The 16643-nt window shown below is 45.6% G+C and overlaps 1 protein-coding gene across 1 annotated transcript in view; it reads right to left on the reverse strand.

Annotated features, from left to right (window-relative positions):
- Positions 1-2121: 2121 nt before the first annotated feature.
- The window catches only part of TNFRSF19 (TNF receptor superfamily member 19), a gene marked incomplete at its 3' end in the record, with an annotated part of 79351 nt that continues 64829 nt past the window's right edge, over positions 2122-16643 (reverse strand). Inside the window, exons 6-10 of the mRNA XM_079721774.1 lie at positions 11568-11732; positions 10958-11083; positions 7600-7720; positions 6594-6999; positions 2122-2154 (exon numbers count right to left, since the gene is read on the reverse strand). Coding sequence (XP_079577900.1) covers positions 2122-2154; positions 6594-6999; positions 7600-7720; positions 10958-11083; positions 11568-11732 — 851 coding nt within the window. The remainder of the gene's footprint in view (positions 2155-6593; positions 7000-7599; positions 7721-10957; positions 11084-11567; positions 11733-16643) is intronic.

Genomic DNA, 16643 nt, shown 5'->3' on the forward strand with positions numbered 1-16643 from the left:
GCCCACTCTGATCACCCCTCTGTCATCACAAAAGTGATCAGATTACAAACTACGGACGGCACACATGTGACTTACAGTGAAACTTGCATTTTCGTGGACCTCTTGTGATCAGGTCCTAAATACTTTACATATATTTCGTAAGGGCAAGTCTCAGAAGAGTTGGTGAGTACCAGAGCTTAGGAACCATTGGTTTAGGCTAAAAAAGGAAGAGAAAAAAGAAAGTCAATCAACTATGACTGGACACCAGGTAGACAGGAAAGGCTGTGCATTACCACAAGACCCTCTAATTTCCCATTTCAGTGAAAGGAACGGAGGTCACGTGCACGACATACCCTGAGCTCATGTCTGCACAGGGATTCTGAGCTGCGGATGGAGGGACACTCCCAGCACGAGGAAGAGGCCTCGTGAGAGCTCACGACTGCGGGAGAGCAAAGCACGGGGCAGCAAGAGGGAAGATAAAAGTGTCCTCGGGAAAGGCAGTTCTAATGCTCACTTTAAACTCTTTTTTTTTTTTTTTGGCTGCATCGTGCAAGCTTGCGGGATCTTAATTCCCCGACCAGGGATTGAACCCAGGCCCTCGGCAGTGAAGGTGCTGAATCCTAACCACTGGACTGCCCAAGAATACCCTCTAATGCTCACTTTACATGTCAAGTAGAAGACTGATTTGGAAACAAAATATCTCCGCGTTCTCTAACACAGGGATGTTCAAAGGTCTATTTCTTTTTTAAGTGCAAATAGGACAGAGCTAAGAGTCATCACTTAACAGACAACAGCCAGAGCCGATCACGTGCGTTCAAGCAGGAAAAAAATAAATGCTGCTCAAATAATTCCTCTCCAGGGCGCAGAGACGAGCAAACGAGCCATCCCCTGGCTCATGACTGCGCTGGGTTATTTCTGTCTCAGCTCTAGAGCTAATTCTAGTAGGTCAATACCAAGGTGGTAGCGGATGGATCGCCTTCATAGAAGCACCAGACTCTTAAATCCAGCGTCGTTGGGCTACGGTGGGAATTACTGTGCTGAAGAAGCTTAGGAGATTGGTGGGAGCCCTATGATATCCTGGTCAAACTACACGATGGCAGTTATAATCCATTCACCTAAATGCTGCCTACAAGCTGTGCTTTTTCTTCTGGTCCTAATATGCAGAGTCTCCTAAGACTACTCACCTGGTGTCATGCTTCAGCAGCAGGGAAACCTGATATGTTGTCATTTCTAAAGCCTTTAGTATAAAATACGATGCAAATAAAAGGTCATTATCAATACCGATTCTCTATAAAAGAGAAATTCTGGATCTTTTAAGCTCAGTCCCAGGGACAGAAGGAACAAATGCTTCCACATCAATGGATTTTCACATAAATCTGCTCATCTAGGATGCGCATGCTAAGGGGTTTTTAACGCAGAGGGAGGGGCAGTCCTTTCCCAAACACACGCCCTAACTCAGGCCCCTCTTGTTAACTAATTCAGCCGCTGTTCACAAGACAGCAGCTGAGGCGAGAAGCGTCAATTCTGCAAGATTTGGTCTCTTCTGATTCCCAGTTAGGACAGCTGACATCATCTAATAAACCCAAGACTCAGGCAGGCCATGTGAAGTCAATTCTAACCTCCTATGCTAATTATTTAGAAGATGAAAAAGTGACCTTCAGGAAATAAAAACACTCCCTTTTGAACCCATCCTACCTAAAAACTAAGGTAACTCATCTGACGTTGCCTTTTCGTAGGATGTATGAAATTATTTCTGGAAAGAAAATGTAAATGAAAATGTATACTCCGGGTCTTCAGTCTTGGCAAACCACCTCCACCGTGAAAAGAAGCATGAATGCATTTCTGTTTCTCGTTATACCCCTAAGCTCGGTGGCTGCAAACTTGGCCCGTCAGCCTCTGAAGTTAGCCTGTAGCGTAGAAGCTTCTTGTGTAAGAAAGATGCAAAGTCTCAGAAGTGCTTGGAGTGTATTCCTTGAGGTCTCAGCTTACAGCTGGTCTGGCTCAGAAGCAACTGGTTGAAAGGCTTAAAATGCCATCAGTGTGGTTCAGATTTACTTTCTTCCCCCAGAAGCCACGCGAGGTCCAGACGGTGCTGAGTCCATAAGCAGAGGAGGGGCTGCCCTTTGGGCTCCATACGACGCTTCACTGCAGAAAGAAGCAAGTCCTTTCAGCCTCCTGAAACGGTGACAGAGGGACAGCTTTGAACACAGCACCTGACAAATTAAAGCCTTAAACTGTGACTGTAAAAATTTATGGTGCTTAGCTTTTACTAATTGTGCACATGAATTTTATAATATATGGACAAGAAGTTCCTGTAAGGGTGTCGCAATATCAGGGATCCATGTGCTCTGAGAATAAAAATAAAGATTTCCTAATAGCCCACAGTCACTCCATATGTGCAAACAGTCCTTAAAAGATGAAAAAGTGCCCCAAACAAACTATATCAATGAACAATTCTTTTGCTGATTTTCAACTTCAGTCAAACATTTAAAGCTCGTTTCTGTGTTGCACTCCTTTAAAGCAATTGTAGGTAAAGATTTTAGGATTCTTTAGTCTATTCTTTAAAAGAACAAAGATGGTTAATAATTAATGCTATTCTTAGTCTTTGAACTTAAAACTTCTGTGAAGCCATTGGAGAAAGTTTAGAAAGAGTCTGGGAATGAGACTGCTCTTATAATGACCTCCCTGGAATACTCACACATACGTCACAGGGCAAACGTCCTCGGGAGAGAGCAGCCTTTAGATCTGTCCCTTATCACAAAAGCACAGTGACCTCACTTTGGGAGGGGCTGAGGCTTGGGTCACCTGCGTGTTATTGTACGTGAGTGAAACCTTCATTCACGCGGTAACCCTTCATTAACTTACCACTAATTTGGCATTAGTGACATATCAGACACATTTACAGAAAAAATTTTTTTCAAAGGTCTAAGGAGATTATCTAGAAATAGAAACTTCTGAGGTTCTCTCAATAATAAGGTAGTTTTATCAAATATGTTGATCAACTGATATAATAATAACAACCATATTAATGCTACCAGGGAGGAAAATTATACTTAATTGGCCAATAAGGAAAGAATAGAGATTTTGAGAGATTGAGAAACTAGAACCCAGGTCATCTCATATCTTTTCTACCATCCCTTCCATTATTTCATGTTGACATTTAAAATGTGGGTTAAGAAACACCACCAAAGAAAGCTTTTCCTGTTATTAAACAGGCTGGCTTCATTCTCCCAAATATCTTAGCAAGTGATGGCTCAATATCTTAGTCCTGGTTCCCTTCTGGGGAGGTGTGTTTAGGGAACATTTGATTAAAATGGAATCATGCAGACTAAAGACAGTCCTCACTCCTATTTGCTTTATCCTGAACCATAACTATCATTATCAGACTCTGGGTGGCATTAAACTACCCACAGGAAGACTACCATGTAAAAATAAATTTTCGGAAACAAATGCATCACACATTAGAAATCTGAGCCTCACAGCAAATACAGACAAAAGTCCCTTGGTGCACTTGGCAATAAATCGAATCGTCACACTGTATACCTTTAACTTATGCTATGTTATATGTCAATTACATCTCCATAAAGCTGGGGGAAAAAGAGTGAATAGAGGTTAAAATACAAGTGAATGAAACTTGTATTCAAGTGAAATAGAGGTTAAAATACAAGTGAGTGCCTGGGTAGGAATTTAAAGTTCCATTGAAAATAAAATAGAAATAAATTGTTTAAAAAGGGGTGGGGCTGTTTTGGCAACAGCTGCCCTCATCCACCCCCCAAACAGAAACCCCCAAACAGAAAACAGTGCCCTCCTGAGTTAGGAGTGAGCCCACATCAGGGGCCAAGCTCACTGTACTTGAACTTGAGGAGCCAGGAGTCCTGCCCTCTGGTCCATTAATAGAAAGCTTCTGAAATCAAATTCTTTGCAAGAGGTAAGTTCAGTAACTACAACTAAAAGAAGTGTTTTTCAGAGTTTAGAAAAGATTCTCGCTTAAAATGGGCTCAAAATATTATTTGCTATTTTTAATTATATGGAGAAAATGGAAATGACTTACATTTTAACAATCCCTTTCCTGAATTCAGGATGTCTTATTTAGATTTGCCAAAATTATCTAATAGTTCTAAGACAACATATCTTGGAAAGCCTATAAAAACCCTTCATTAATAAATTACATGGAGTGGGGCTTCCCTGGTGGCACAGTGGTTGAGAATCCGCCTGCCAATGCAGGAGACACAGGTTCGAGCCCTGGTCTGGGAAGATCCCACATGTTGTGGAGCAACTAAGCCCACGTGCCACAACTACTGAAGCCCGCACGCCTAGAGCCCATGCTCCGCAGCAAGAGAAGCCACCGCAATGAGAAGCCTGCACACTGCAAGGAAGAGTAGCCCCGCTCACCGCAACTAGAGAAAGCCTGCGTGCAACAATGAAGACCCAATGGAGCCAAAAATAAATACATAAAATAAATAAATTTATAAAAAAAATATTTGGTGATGTCCTTAGCCACTGAGAATTACCTCAAAAATAAATAAATAAATTACATGGAGCAACCTGAATGTAACATTTCCTCATTCATCTTATATGTCATTATAACTTTCCATCAGACTTTGAGTTGAAGGTATCTTTATGTAATCATAATTACCTTGACAACTCTCTTTGAAAAGAATTCATGTCCTGATGCACCAATCTTACATACTAAACTACGTTTCTACAATTTTGCATCCATGTAGCTGGGACAAAAGGGCTCATCCACCCTACCTCCACCTCCTCAATAACATAGACAAGAAAAAGGGCAGGCTGAGTTGCTTCTGACACGACTTGGCTTCGAGGTGCTTTATTCCTTAGTTTTAGAATTTACACCACAAAATTGGGGACAAGCTACAAAATTAAGATGAGCAGTGATTCTATTTACTGACAATACTCAGAAGAACTGTAGCTAGTCTGATGGTGGCACCGTCACTGCAGCCACTCAGACTTTCTTCTGACAGTAGATACACGAGAAGGTGAAACAGATAATTCGTGAAGGTAACACAAGCAAGTTTATCATCAGAACCAAGTGACTTGATGGAGAAGAAACTTCAGCATTTTGTAATGAAAATGTGACTCAGATTAAATATTAAGTGTCCTAAGATGTTCATTTTAGAGTACGTGGCAAGGCATCCGATTGGGATGTTGGGATTAGCTGCCAAAGGGCCCTGTATCCTGTCTTCTGCGTCCTCCTCCCACCCGTTCTCGGGGCTCGTTAGCTGCTCTGGGCCGCTGGGGGTTCTCTGTCCAAAGGTCTGTGGGCCACGTCCATTCTGAGACCTATATGCACCTAGGCCAACTCTTAAGTCTTTTCTTATCATCCTCATGAACAGTGTGAAAATTAGAGGCCGGCTCCAAAGAACAAGGTCAGTAAGTGACCTTTCCCAGCTATAGCGGTACGTAGTCTGTGCTTTTTAAACTGCCTAATTTGTTTGATTTTCCTCCTTTCATTGATCTCTTCTTCATTTCCGTTATTATGAGAAAACCAACATCGTTTTTTCTCCAAAGCCAACAAATGTTTTCAGTACAGAATTTCCTGTACATGCTTTATAGATTTTCTTCATAGTTAAAAAAAAAGTACTGCAGATTTAGATGCATATAAACCCACATATTTGTTCTTAGAAGGAACTATCTCCATCCACACTGACTTTAGACTCTTTCTGATTTTATTAGACAAAGACAGGACGTCTCAAGGAAACAGAGGTGCTTTCCAGGAGCCCGCGCAGCGTGCTTGTGGCTCATCGGCCGCGTCCCTGATCTGGGGCAGGAAGGACCAAGCATGAGAGCAGCCCTGTCTGTGCAGAACAGGGCTTGCGGGGCCTGGGAGCCCCTGTTGCTGTGATTCTGCCCTTTCATACTCAAGGCCGGCATCATTCTTCCAGAAGAACGTACACCAACAACGTATGTGCTCACATTCAGGAAACGCTTATACACATTAAGCCAAACTCAGCAAAGGCCACCTCCTCACCTGGAGGAGAAAGCAGGGACAGGGCCCATCTCCCTTCAGTCACGACCTGCCCCACCCCAAAACCTGATTTCAGACCCTTCCATCTCGAAGATTCTTCTGCTGTATTTGGTGCCAGATCACAAGCAACAATCAATTTCCAATGAAACTGATCAATCAGTCAAAGCAAAGCGATCTAGAAAAACCACAGTGAAAGAGAGAGGAGGGAAAAGGGTAGCCGTGGGGGACCTAAATTCTCATTAACTTGACCGTGAATGGACAGCATGTAAGTACTGGGCATAAGAACATCCCAGGGGAAGACAAAGGTGAAGAACTGCTTCCAAGAAGCTCCCATAACTAATTCATCTCTCAGTCAGGATGGTGCTGGGGTGCGGTGCTGGGTAGCTGGAGTGACAAGAGGAGAAAAGAATGAGGCTGCCCTGGATGGCCTTAGAGATGAGCTGTTAGTTAAAAAAAAGGACTCCTGAAATTTAATTTAAATATATTCTCCTATAACATACAAGAAGTTACGAAGGATGGAAAGACCTTCTCCCCAGGTTCCCCCACATTTAATGGGGGACAGAGTCCTGTTCCCTCTGGGCTTCCTTAAGTCACTGCTGTGCTCACACCGAATCCATCGCTGCCTTACCTGGGGTGACGGCTGAGTGGCCAGGTGATGGACATCTCCTCTCTCCTGAGCCAGCTGATTTCTGGCAGTGAGCGCGTCCTGAGTTAGCGCTGGTTCTGGCACTGAGTTGTTGAGTCTCGATAAATCAGTAGTTTCTGTAAAGTTTTCAGGATGAGCTTGAATTGGAACTGCTCCACCAACCAGACCTCGACTACTGTTTGAGTCCAAGGATGCTGAACTTGCACTCTCTGGATTGAGAGACTGAACATCTTCTCCAGGGAGCTCAGGATAAGAATCGCAAGAAGAGATGTCGTCACCACAGCTGGGATTCTGCATCAGAGGCCAGGCATCCGAAAACTCGCCACAGATGGACCTCGAAAGGGACCCGAAGAAAGTTGGCATTGCTTCCCCCGCTGGACCTGTGTTTCTGGACACATGGTCGAAAAAGCTGTAAGTACTCTACTGGGAGAAAAACCTACTACAAAGCAACATTCCAGCTATGCTTTTCAGTTTTCTAGATGAAATAAACAACAAGTTATTGAGTCAGAATTCTCATGCTTCCTTTGTTATAAACTTGCTTCAATATAGTAAGTTAAATTACTACGTTTACTTTAAAACCGAATTTTTATACCTACTTCTAACCAATATAGTTAAACTTAATCCGATGTCTAAAATAGGCAGTTTCCTGGGTCTTAATTGAGTTCCTTTGATTGCTGTTCTAAAATTCTCTGAGTATGTGACATGCTAAAAATTACTTACAGATGATGGAAGTGTCACAAATCATGAATATAAGACAAAAACAAAATTAGTGGAATATAAAGAATAAAGAATGTTACACTGGCTATCAGTAACCCTGAGACACTTAGCTAATTCTTGCCAAAGTTCCCACCCCCTACAATGTCTAGAATGTTATTCATAATACTAAAAAAGTGATGTCCCATAGTTTCACATGAAAATTGGTAAATGAGTAGCCTGTATATTTGCACGCAGGAACACGAAATTATATAGATTAAAAATACCCATTTACCTGTCCTGAAGAACGGCCTTGGAGTGCACCCTACAAGCAGGAGTCTCCCGGCCGACGCTGCAGGCCCCGTCACAGCACGGGGATGGCATGAGATGCACGGGCCCTAGGAAAGTCGGCAGGGCTGTGAGGCGCAGTGCTTGTTTATACCAGTTCAGCGCTGCTCTCGAAAATTTACCTATTCCCCTTTGGGTGACTTTCGGGGGGGAAGGGGTTATGAGGTTTAAATTTTTCTCTTTTTTCTTATCTTAAAAATGATGGACCACTTCTATGAAGGACCCGGAAGAGTCAAATTCCTGGAGACAGAGAGTAGGATGGTGGGTCCCAGGGGCTGGAGGGCAGGAAGAACAGGGGGGTGAGTGTTTAAAGGGGACAGGGCTTCAGTTTGGGGTCGTGGAGAAGTTCTGGGGACGGTGGTGACGGTTGCACAACAATGTGAACGTGCTTAATGCCTTCCAACTGTACACTGAGAAACGGCTAAAACGGTAAATTTAAGGTGATGTCTACTTTACTACAATGAAAATAAGGATGAAGAGGAATGATGAGAGGGTACGTGAAATGAGACTTCCACCTATGGCTGATGGTTTGTGCAGAGTGGGCTATAGCCATGCAGCGCAGAACATAAATGTCTAAACCCTTTAACTCAACACACACACAACTTTCTGTTTTTTTACTGCTACGAATGTATCTTAAAGAATAAGTATCTATGTGCACACAGCTTTGCAAACTATTATGTTCACTGAAGCGGTATGTATTTTTGGTTACAAAGATAAAACACATTCACTGAAGAAAAAAACTTTAAAAATAGAGAGATGAGATCAGAAGTTAAAAAATGAATCTTCCTTAATTCCATAAGCTGCAAAACACTGTCCACATTTCTGAACAGCCTTCTAGACTTCTCTCTCTACATATATAGACATGTGTAATTCTGATTTTATAAAGCTATAAAAATAGTAAAACATACAGACAAAATTAGGAAATTAGCATTAATCATGCTGTTGCGTAAGAGAACATTCTTGTTCTTAGGAAACAAGCACTGAACTAAAGGGACACCTTATCTGCAACAGATTTTTCTCTTTTTTTGGCTGCACCGCACAGCTTGTGGGATCTCAGTTCGCCAACCAGGGACTAAACCCAGGCCACAGCAGTGAAAGCCCAGAATCCTAACCACTAGGCCACCAGTGAACTCCCTGCAACTGATTTTTAAATGGCAATTTAAAAACTGTGTACATGTCTATGTAAAGCACACAGCTGGCCCTTGAACAACGTGGATTTGCACTGTGTGGGTGCACGTATCGGAGGATTTTCCTCAACAGTAAATACTACAGTGCCACACGACCAGCGGGCGTGTGGCTCCGAGGATGCAGGACCACGGATACGGAGACACCGTGAACACAGAGAAGCCACAGAGACAGAGGGCCAACCATAAGTCACAGGTTGATGTTTGACTGGGCGGAGAGTGGGTGCCCCAACCCCCAAGGTGTTCAAGGGTCGACTGTGTACACCCACCATACTTGGAAAGAGATAAAAATGATAAAGCCAATGTGGAAATGAGATAAAATGTTAATACTGGGGGAATCTAGGTACAGGGTATGTGGGAATTCTTTGTCCTATTCTTCCAACATTTTTGTAAGTCTGAAATTATGTCAAAATGAAAGTGAAAAGAAAATAGGCACTGCCACTGAGGAGGAAGCAATTTATATGATGAGCGACACTGAACCTGGGCGGGCGACAGCGGGGGCGGATGCTGTCCAGTCTCTGCATTCTATTACAAAAACGTGCAACAAAGCCATCCACGTATTTAATCTTTCTTTTCAGATAGAAGTGACGATGAGGCAGGGTTTGCACAAAGCTGTACTTGATCACATTTCAAACCCAAGTTTCTCTCTCAAGCGATCCTCTTTGCTAACTCTGATTTAGGGGCAGTGCCTGGGCTGCCTTGAGAATCACCAAGGCATCGGTGCTGTCAGGAGCTGAGTCTACGATCTGTGCAGGCAAAGGCAAAACCAGATCCACGCACGCTATGGAAATCCCATGTTTTATTCTTAACCCTAAAGCAGAAGACAGTAGTGGCCAGTAGAGAAATAATTACGTTGAAGATGCCTTACCCCACATATTAAATATTAGACTGAAAAGCTGAACCCTTCAACTTCTTGAAAAGAAAGATCGGACAGTTCTGAGACTATAAGCAATTGAATTGGGAAATGTTTAACTGCAAGGAAGGTTACAGGTGACAAAATGCTGCTGCGCTATTGCAACCACAGGTGCCGGGGGACCTGTGAGGGGGGGATGGAGCATGTGGAGGGCAGGCTTCCGGAAGGGCTGCGGCCGCCTTGATTCTTACTTTGCAGAGGAGGTGAGTTTGTGGGGACAGGGGCAGGAAGTGTGCCAGCTGCTGTGACCTTTGCCCGTTTTTGCCCACGTTAGACCCCAAGTCCATCTGAATCACAGGCAGACGTGGCTGTGTCGTGCCTCACAGTTATTGCTTTTTCCCAAAGTGAAGGTTTGTGGCCACCTTGCGTCGAGCAGGTCTACTGACAGCATTTTTCCTACAGCATCTCCTCACTTTGTGTCTGTGTCCCATTTTGGTAATTCTCACAATATTTCGAATTTTTCATTATTTTTTCATTATTGCTATATTTGTTATGCTGATCTGTGATCAGGGATCTCTGACGTTACTACTATACTCGCTGAAGGCTCAGATGATGGTTAGCATTTTTCAGCAATAAAGTATTTTTAAATTAAGGTGTATATATTATTTTTTTAGACATAATGCTGTTGCACACTTAATAGACTACAGTACAGTGCAAACATAACCATTATATGCACTGGGAAACCCCAAAATATCACGTAACTCACTTTATTGCAATATTCACTTTATTGCAGTGGTCTGGAACCGAACCCACAGTATCTCCAGGGTCTGCCTGGACTTCCCTGAACTTTCACTTCTGTCAATAACCCCAGAGGCAATTATGGTTTGTGGAAAACCCTGTAATAGGTCTCCCTCCTCCCTCTTCTTTAAGATATCCCAAAACACACTAAGACACTTACATGCAGGTTCAGGTGGAATCCACCAGACAAGAAAGGAGATGGGTCCCCTGCTCTACAAAAGGCTCATAGTATTTTAAATCAATTCACCCCAAAATAAAGGCAAACTTGCTTAAAAAGTTACTGAGAAATTCTAAAATTTTAATGAGATGCTTCTTTTCTGTTAAATACTTAAGAGACACAAAACACCCAAAACATCAGGAGACGGGGGAGAATGACTGTATTAGATTAGCTTTAACTAGAAAACTAGTGGGAGCAGTTCTTTGCAGCTTCAGGGCCTGCATTCCTAGTGGCCCCCAAGTGCTGAACTTACCGCAGGTCTGGGCCGAGTCCCGGTGGCACTGACAACAGGCGTGGGGCGCAGGGGCGCTGAGCCGAGGTCTGTCGAAACAGGACAGTTCAGAACTGTTGTACTGCAGGTCCTGTGCCCTCAGGGACCCTGCAGAGGCCAAGAACTCGGTCAGCAAGACAGCTTCCCCAGGAGGAGCCCACAAACATCCCAGTGCAACCAGAACTACCCCAGCTTTTGCTGTTATAAAGGAAAGGAGAGCTGTTGTTCACATTTAAAAATACTTCTTCTTACACGGAAGCAAAGATATGAAACAATCGGTCAAGACAGCTCGAGTTGTAAGGTACTTGTGTTGCCAGAACTCAGACGAGCTGTGTTTCTGCCGAGGGGCGGGGGTCCCCCTGCCTCCTCAGGTCCCCGGGAAGTGGTGCTGCCCGGTGGCCGTGCCCTCAGCGCCTTTTGGCAGGAGGCCTCTTGGGGAGCAGGCCCCTGGGATGCCTGTTTCCACATGTCCTCTCTGTCCCTTTGGCTGCAACCTGACTCTCCTCTTAGGTTCTCGTCAAACACCCAGATGGCAGTGATGACCAACACCCTTCACCAAGATGCTAAGACACAGAAAGAGCTCAGAACTCACAGCTGGGTTTCTTCTCCATAAACTGCCGCTTACAATATATGACGCAGAGGATGAGCAGGGCCAGCAGGACGGTGGCCAGGGCGCTGCAGATCACGGCAGCCAGGGCCGTGTCCCGTGGGCTGGAGGCCGTGGACGGGATCCTCACCAGGTTGACCTTGCTGGTACCTGAAAACCACGTGGTTGGAATCAGCACATCTCGACCACCTAAGGGGCTCAGGTGCTCACACTGAACTCGGGGTCCCCTGCAGCAGTGGCCTTCATGCAACATCAATGAGACCAGGGGGAGGTGTTCTAGAGGGCTCAGACACTCCCTCCGCCCGGGAGATCGCTTGAATACCGCACCTCTACCTGCAACTCTCCTCTGTTCCCATGACACCAACCACGCGCAGCCCCGACACGTGTGCTGTCGGGCCCGTTGGACCAGAACCGTCTGCGAGTTGGGAATCTGTCATCTTGTTCTTCCTCCCCAGCACTTGGCAGTGTGGGCCACAGAGCAAGCACTCGACATGCGTTCTTTAATTGGAATTAGATCTTCTACAGTTTTAAGCAGGCTGAACTAAAGTATGCTTTGGGGGTCAACTTTAGGGGAAAACCAGGACTTGGATCATTCATAACCTCACAGTAGGCCTCCAATTTCTGAGACAGTGAACATTTTTTAACGCCTTAGCTGTTAAATTACTGAACAACACCTAAGTTTTGGAGAAAAAGACCGAACACTGCTGTGACCTCAGATTGACAGCACATCTCAATTTGGATGAAGCACATCTTGAGGGCCGTTTGCCCCTGTGGCTCACGGTGATGGTAATGGACTTGGCAGCCCTAGAGATGACAGGTTGGTGTCTGCATCTGTGCTGCATACAGCACAAAAGGCCACCTGGTACTTTCTCCCCACCCCTGACTGCATAGGCCCCACCCCCATCCCAACCCCTGAAGCCTGATTTCCACTGTATGACCCCTGAGGCTAGAGCCAGAGAGAAACTTCAGGGTTGATATTATTGAATCATAAAAATACAACAGCAGGAGCGATCGTTTTGGAATGTTGCATCTTGGTGTATCTACACTCAGTGATTCTGGGCCACCCTCATACACGTTTCTTATTGCCACTGGGAAAGGCACGTAAACCATATGCCTTGGACCTGGATGAATAAGAATCTTAATCCAATCACACATTTTGAAGGATATTTGTTTGTAAACATGTCTTAATATTCATAAAAAAACAGTGCTTCTAGCTATGTAGATATATTGTCATAATCAAATTGCACACGTTAGATGTTCATCATACAGCAAGTTAAATAGATTACACCTCTGACCTGATAGAGATGAAATCTAAACCTGAAACAGCCTCTGTCAGTGGACAAATTCACAAGAGGATGTATGAACACAAGCACAGCTGTGCAAACACTGGTAAGTAAATACACGAACAGGAATTTATATCGAATGCAAGTAAAATCGTGGGCTATGCTTGGGAAACATTAAGTATTACCTATTGCGACCAAATGGTGAAGTTGATTTATGTCTGTGAGAAAGTGGTTTAGTTCAGAGTGAGATCAGGCCCCTTAGCTGAAACTTTCCACCAAATAACCAAGCTCTAGTCAATACCAGGCTTTAGCAGAACTGTTATCAAAATGAGACTGAATACATTATTTGAGTGAAGATAAAGTTCTTAACTACGATGTAAGGATTAAGTTAAACTCATTAATCAATGGAGTATTAGATATTCAGAAAAACCCTAATGGGAGCCAGGAATTCAGGTTAAAGTAGATCAAGATGAGAGTCTTCTGGGTTCTTATTGTTTAAAACCTTTCTAAAATGGATTAGTCAACTTCCTTGCCTTCATAGAAAAAGAACTGTTTCTAACACAAATAAGCTGAAATGCCCTCAAATGGGTATTATATTTTTAATTTGGTGGTTTGTGACTCAGGGTTTATTTTCCCCAAGCCAATCAGAAAAGTCTTGGTAACACATATCTTTCCAAGGAAGGGTGCTAATACTGTGATTTCAATACTACTGAGTTGTCATAACATCCATTTTAAACATAATTACACCAAATAAGCTATTTCTCTATGCATTTCCCAGGCAGGAGCATCTGAAGATGAACAAGAAAAATACGGACATTTCACCTCTCAGTTTTTGACACCTATATACGAAAAGGCATCTTGTTAACGCAAACACCCCTCCCAAGAGTCCCCATGGGAAGCACGCTCCGAAAGCCACATCCTTTATTCTTGTTTATATGGACAAGTTTATGACAACCCTTACAGCAAACACCATCTTTTTTTTTTTTTTTTTTTTTTTTAAGGGGAATGGGTTCATCATTCTCAAGTCTGTCACATCAGCAATGCAGACATAACTACAGAAGCTATGAGAGACCGGGCCAAATATCATTAGATTTTAGAACCACCCTCAGAAACTCATTCACATCAGTTCCCGATAAAAGCCTATTTTCTTATCATTCTTTTGACTTGAGCAGTAAAAACAGAGGGGAGGGAGCGGTACCAGCTGTATGAAGTGGCTTCTACCCTACTAAGTTCTGGCTCAGAAAAGGATTTATCGACTACAAACCAAAAAAGATTGATTCTCTGACATGTAGCTGCTGCCATGATACTGAGATTCAAGATTCTTTCCACCCACGGCTTTAACTCAATTCCCTGACCAAGCACCTCGATGCCTACAAGGCATCTCACCCTCACCTTGCTAGGATCCTGAGGGTACTTCCAAGGAATCGGGAATAGGACTATCCACATTCTCTGGAAAGTTTTAACTTTTCTGGAATACAAAGGCATGTCTTACCCTAACCGATTAAGCTATCAGATTCTTCCCTGATCTCAGCACTACCCTTTGGCAAGTTACTTCAGAGTGAGAGCTGTTTCTTGGCTTAAATTTTACGTTCCAGGACACACTGTACATGGGCTCAGTTTCACGCTGAACATTTCAGTGGGCTCAGCTCAACTGGACGATGATGTACTGAGTGTCTGTAGTGACTAAGACGTCTCAGTCCTACAAGGCCTGACGTTCGCTGAGTGAGGATCTGAACAGATGAGAACACGGGGGGCACCTGCAAGGCCTGCTCCCCGCTTTGGAGTGGGACGAGGTGAGCGAATCCGAGTAGCTGAGACGCCCTCCTTGCCCCTCAGCCTCTAAAGAGCTTCGGAACGTGGCTGGGGAGACGTGTGTGTTGGGGGCATTTGTTGCCGGGCTCTGACTGCTTTCGGGAAAGTCCGAGGAGGAGCTCAGGCCGAGTGGACCTTGGTGTGCTTTCCTCCACCTGACGCTGACACGCACCTCCGGTGACCCCACCCTCCTGACGATGGGGTGAAGTCCGCTGACCACCCTCTATTTATGGAGGAGAAAACCCAGACTTTGAGGGACTTGCTCAAGGTCACACAGCAACATGCAGGCAGCTTGAGAACCGGAACATGGCCTTCGGATCCTTTCTGGCGGACCACCCTGTCCAGGGATGCAGGTAAAACATCTGTCAGGTAACGACGAGCAGAACGTGGCTCATCTCTGTGGGGAGAAGGTGGCCGGGCCCCAGAGAGACCATGGGCCTCCTGATCACAGACCTGTCCACGTGTCCAGGTGTGCAGGTGTCCAGGTGTGCATGGAAGCGGGTTGCACTTGAGGGTCTCTGGCCCAGCGTGGATCTCAGTGTCGCACGATGAGCTGGGCAGAGGGGAGACTGTACGGAGGGGCTTGAGTCTGGAGTGGATTCGAGGGCGAGATGGCAGGAGGGGCAGCGCCCAGACGCCCTCCACCAGTAACCGTGGCTCCACTTCCTCTCGAGCCCCTGCTTGTTCAACCTCACGCCCGAGTAGGCGGTGTTTAAGAACCTGCTGAACAAAAGCGCCCCCTTCCCAGAGCCCACTCTCCACAGAGGGTGCTGAACAGGGACGGAACTGGTTGGCGCCATCTGGCCCCTCCCTGCGCCTCAGCCTCCCCAGGGACAATTACACAGGGCCTCATACATGGCACCGAGGTCCACTGCGAGGGGCCATGAGAACTTCTCTCAGGGCGGAATGAGCTCCATACACACCTGCACACCTGCACACCCGGACAGGTCTGCGGTCAGGAGCCCGTGACCTCCCTGTGGCCTGGCCGGCTTCTCCCCACAGAGGTGAGCATGGTCTTTACAGTAAAGAACAGGATTAAGTCAGACGCTGCATCTCACTTCTCTGAACTTTAGGTTCCCAGTCCAAGCTGCTTTCCCAACTCCAGAGTCACAAACCCAACGGCCAGCTGGACGTCTCCACGTGGATGGGGAAGCACCTTAAGCCCAGCATATCCAAAAACGAGCACTCCACCACCCCGACCCACCCTCTTCCCAGCACCCGCCCTGCGCCCCACAACTCTCTCCTGCCATGGCCTCGGTCTGCAGCACCCTCCCCGGGCTGCGAGCATCACCCCGTCACTGCTGTAGCTCTCTCCTCAAGTGTCACCTACTCACTGAGTCTTCCCTGCTGAACTCCTTAAAACTGTCATCTCTCTCCAATGCCCCCCGGCTTTCCTTTCCTCCCCAGCACTTGCCACCATGTGACATTTCATATATTTAACCTGGGTGCTTCCTTGCCCTTCTCCCCTGTGGTGGCAGCAGTACAGCCCACTCTGCTTCCCCAAACCCACCCCCCTGCCTTGTGTTTAAGCTGGTCCAGCAAGAGACTACATTTCCCAGCCTCCTTTGTAGCCAAGTGTGATACGTCCAAATGAGAGTCAAGGGGGCCCGGGAGGATGAGCAGAAGGGATGGTGTGGCATCTGTGTCATCTCCACTTTAGGGACAAATTACTCCAGAGTCCCCTTCACTGGGGCTGGAGCTGCATGTAGCAGCAGCCCAGTCTGGATCCTACGGGTGAGGAGGACAGATGAAGAAGCTACCCAAAGGCTGACAAAGCAGCAGGGGCCAGACGCTGGGCCTCTGAAGGATGCCTGCAGCACAGCTGCTCCACCAGCTGCACCACCTGGACGGTCACAGAACAGAGAGGACCTGCTGTCTTATAGAGGCTGCAGTACTGGGGGGCTTCCTTGTTACAGCTGCTTAGCCTTGAGCACAACCAATTAAGTCCCTCCCTGAAATACAGGCT

The sequence above is a fragment of the Hyperoodon ampullatus genome (assembly GCF_949752795.1).
Source record: "Hyperoodon ampullatus genome assembly, chromosome: 16".
In the NCBI taxonomy this organism is placed as follows: Eukaryota; Metazoa; Chordata; class Mammalia; order Artiodactyla; family Ziphiidae; genus Hyperoodon; species Hyperoodon ampullatus.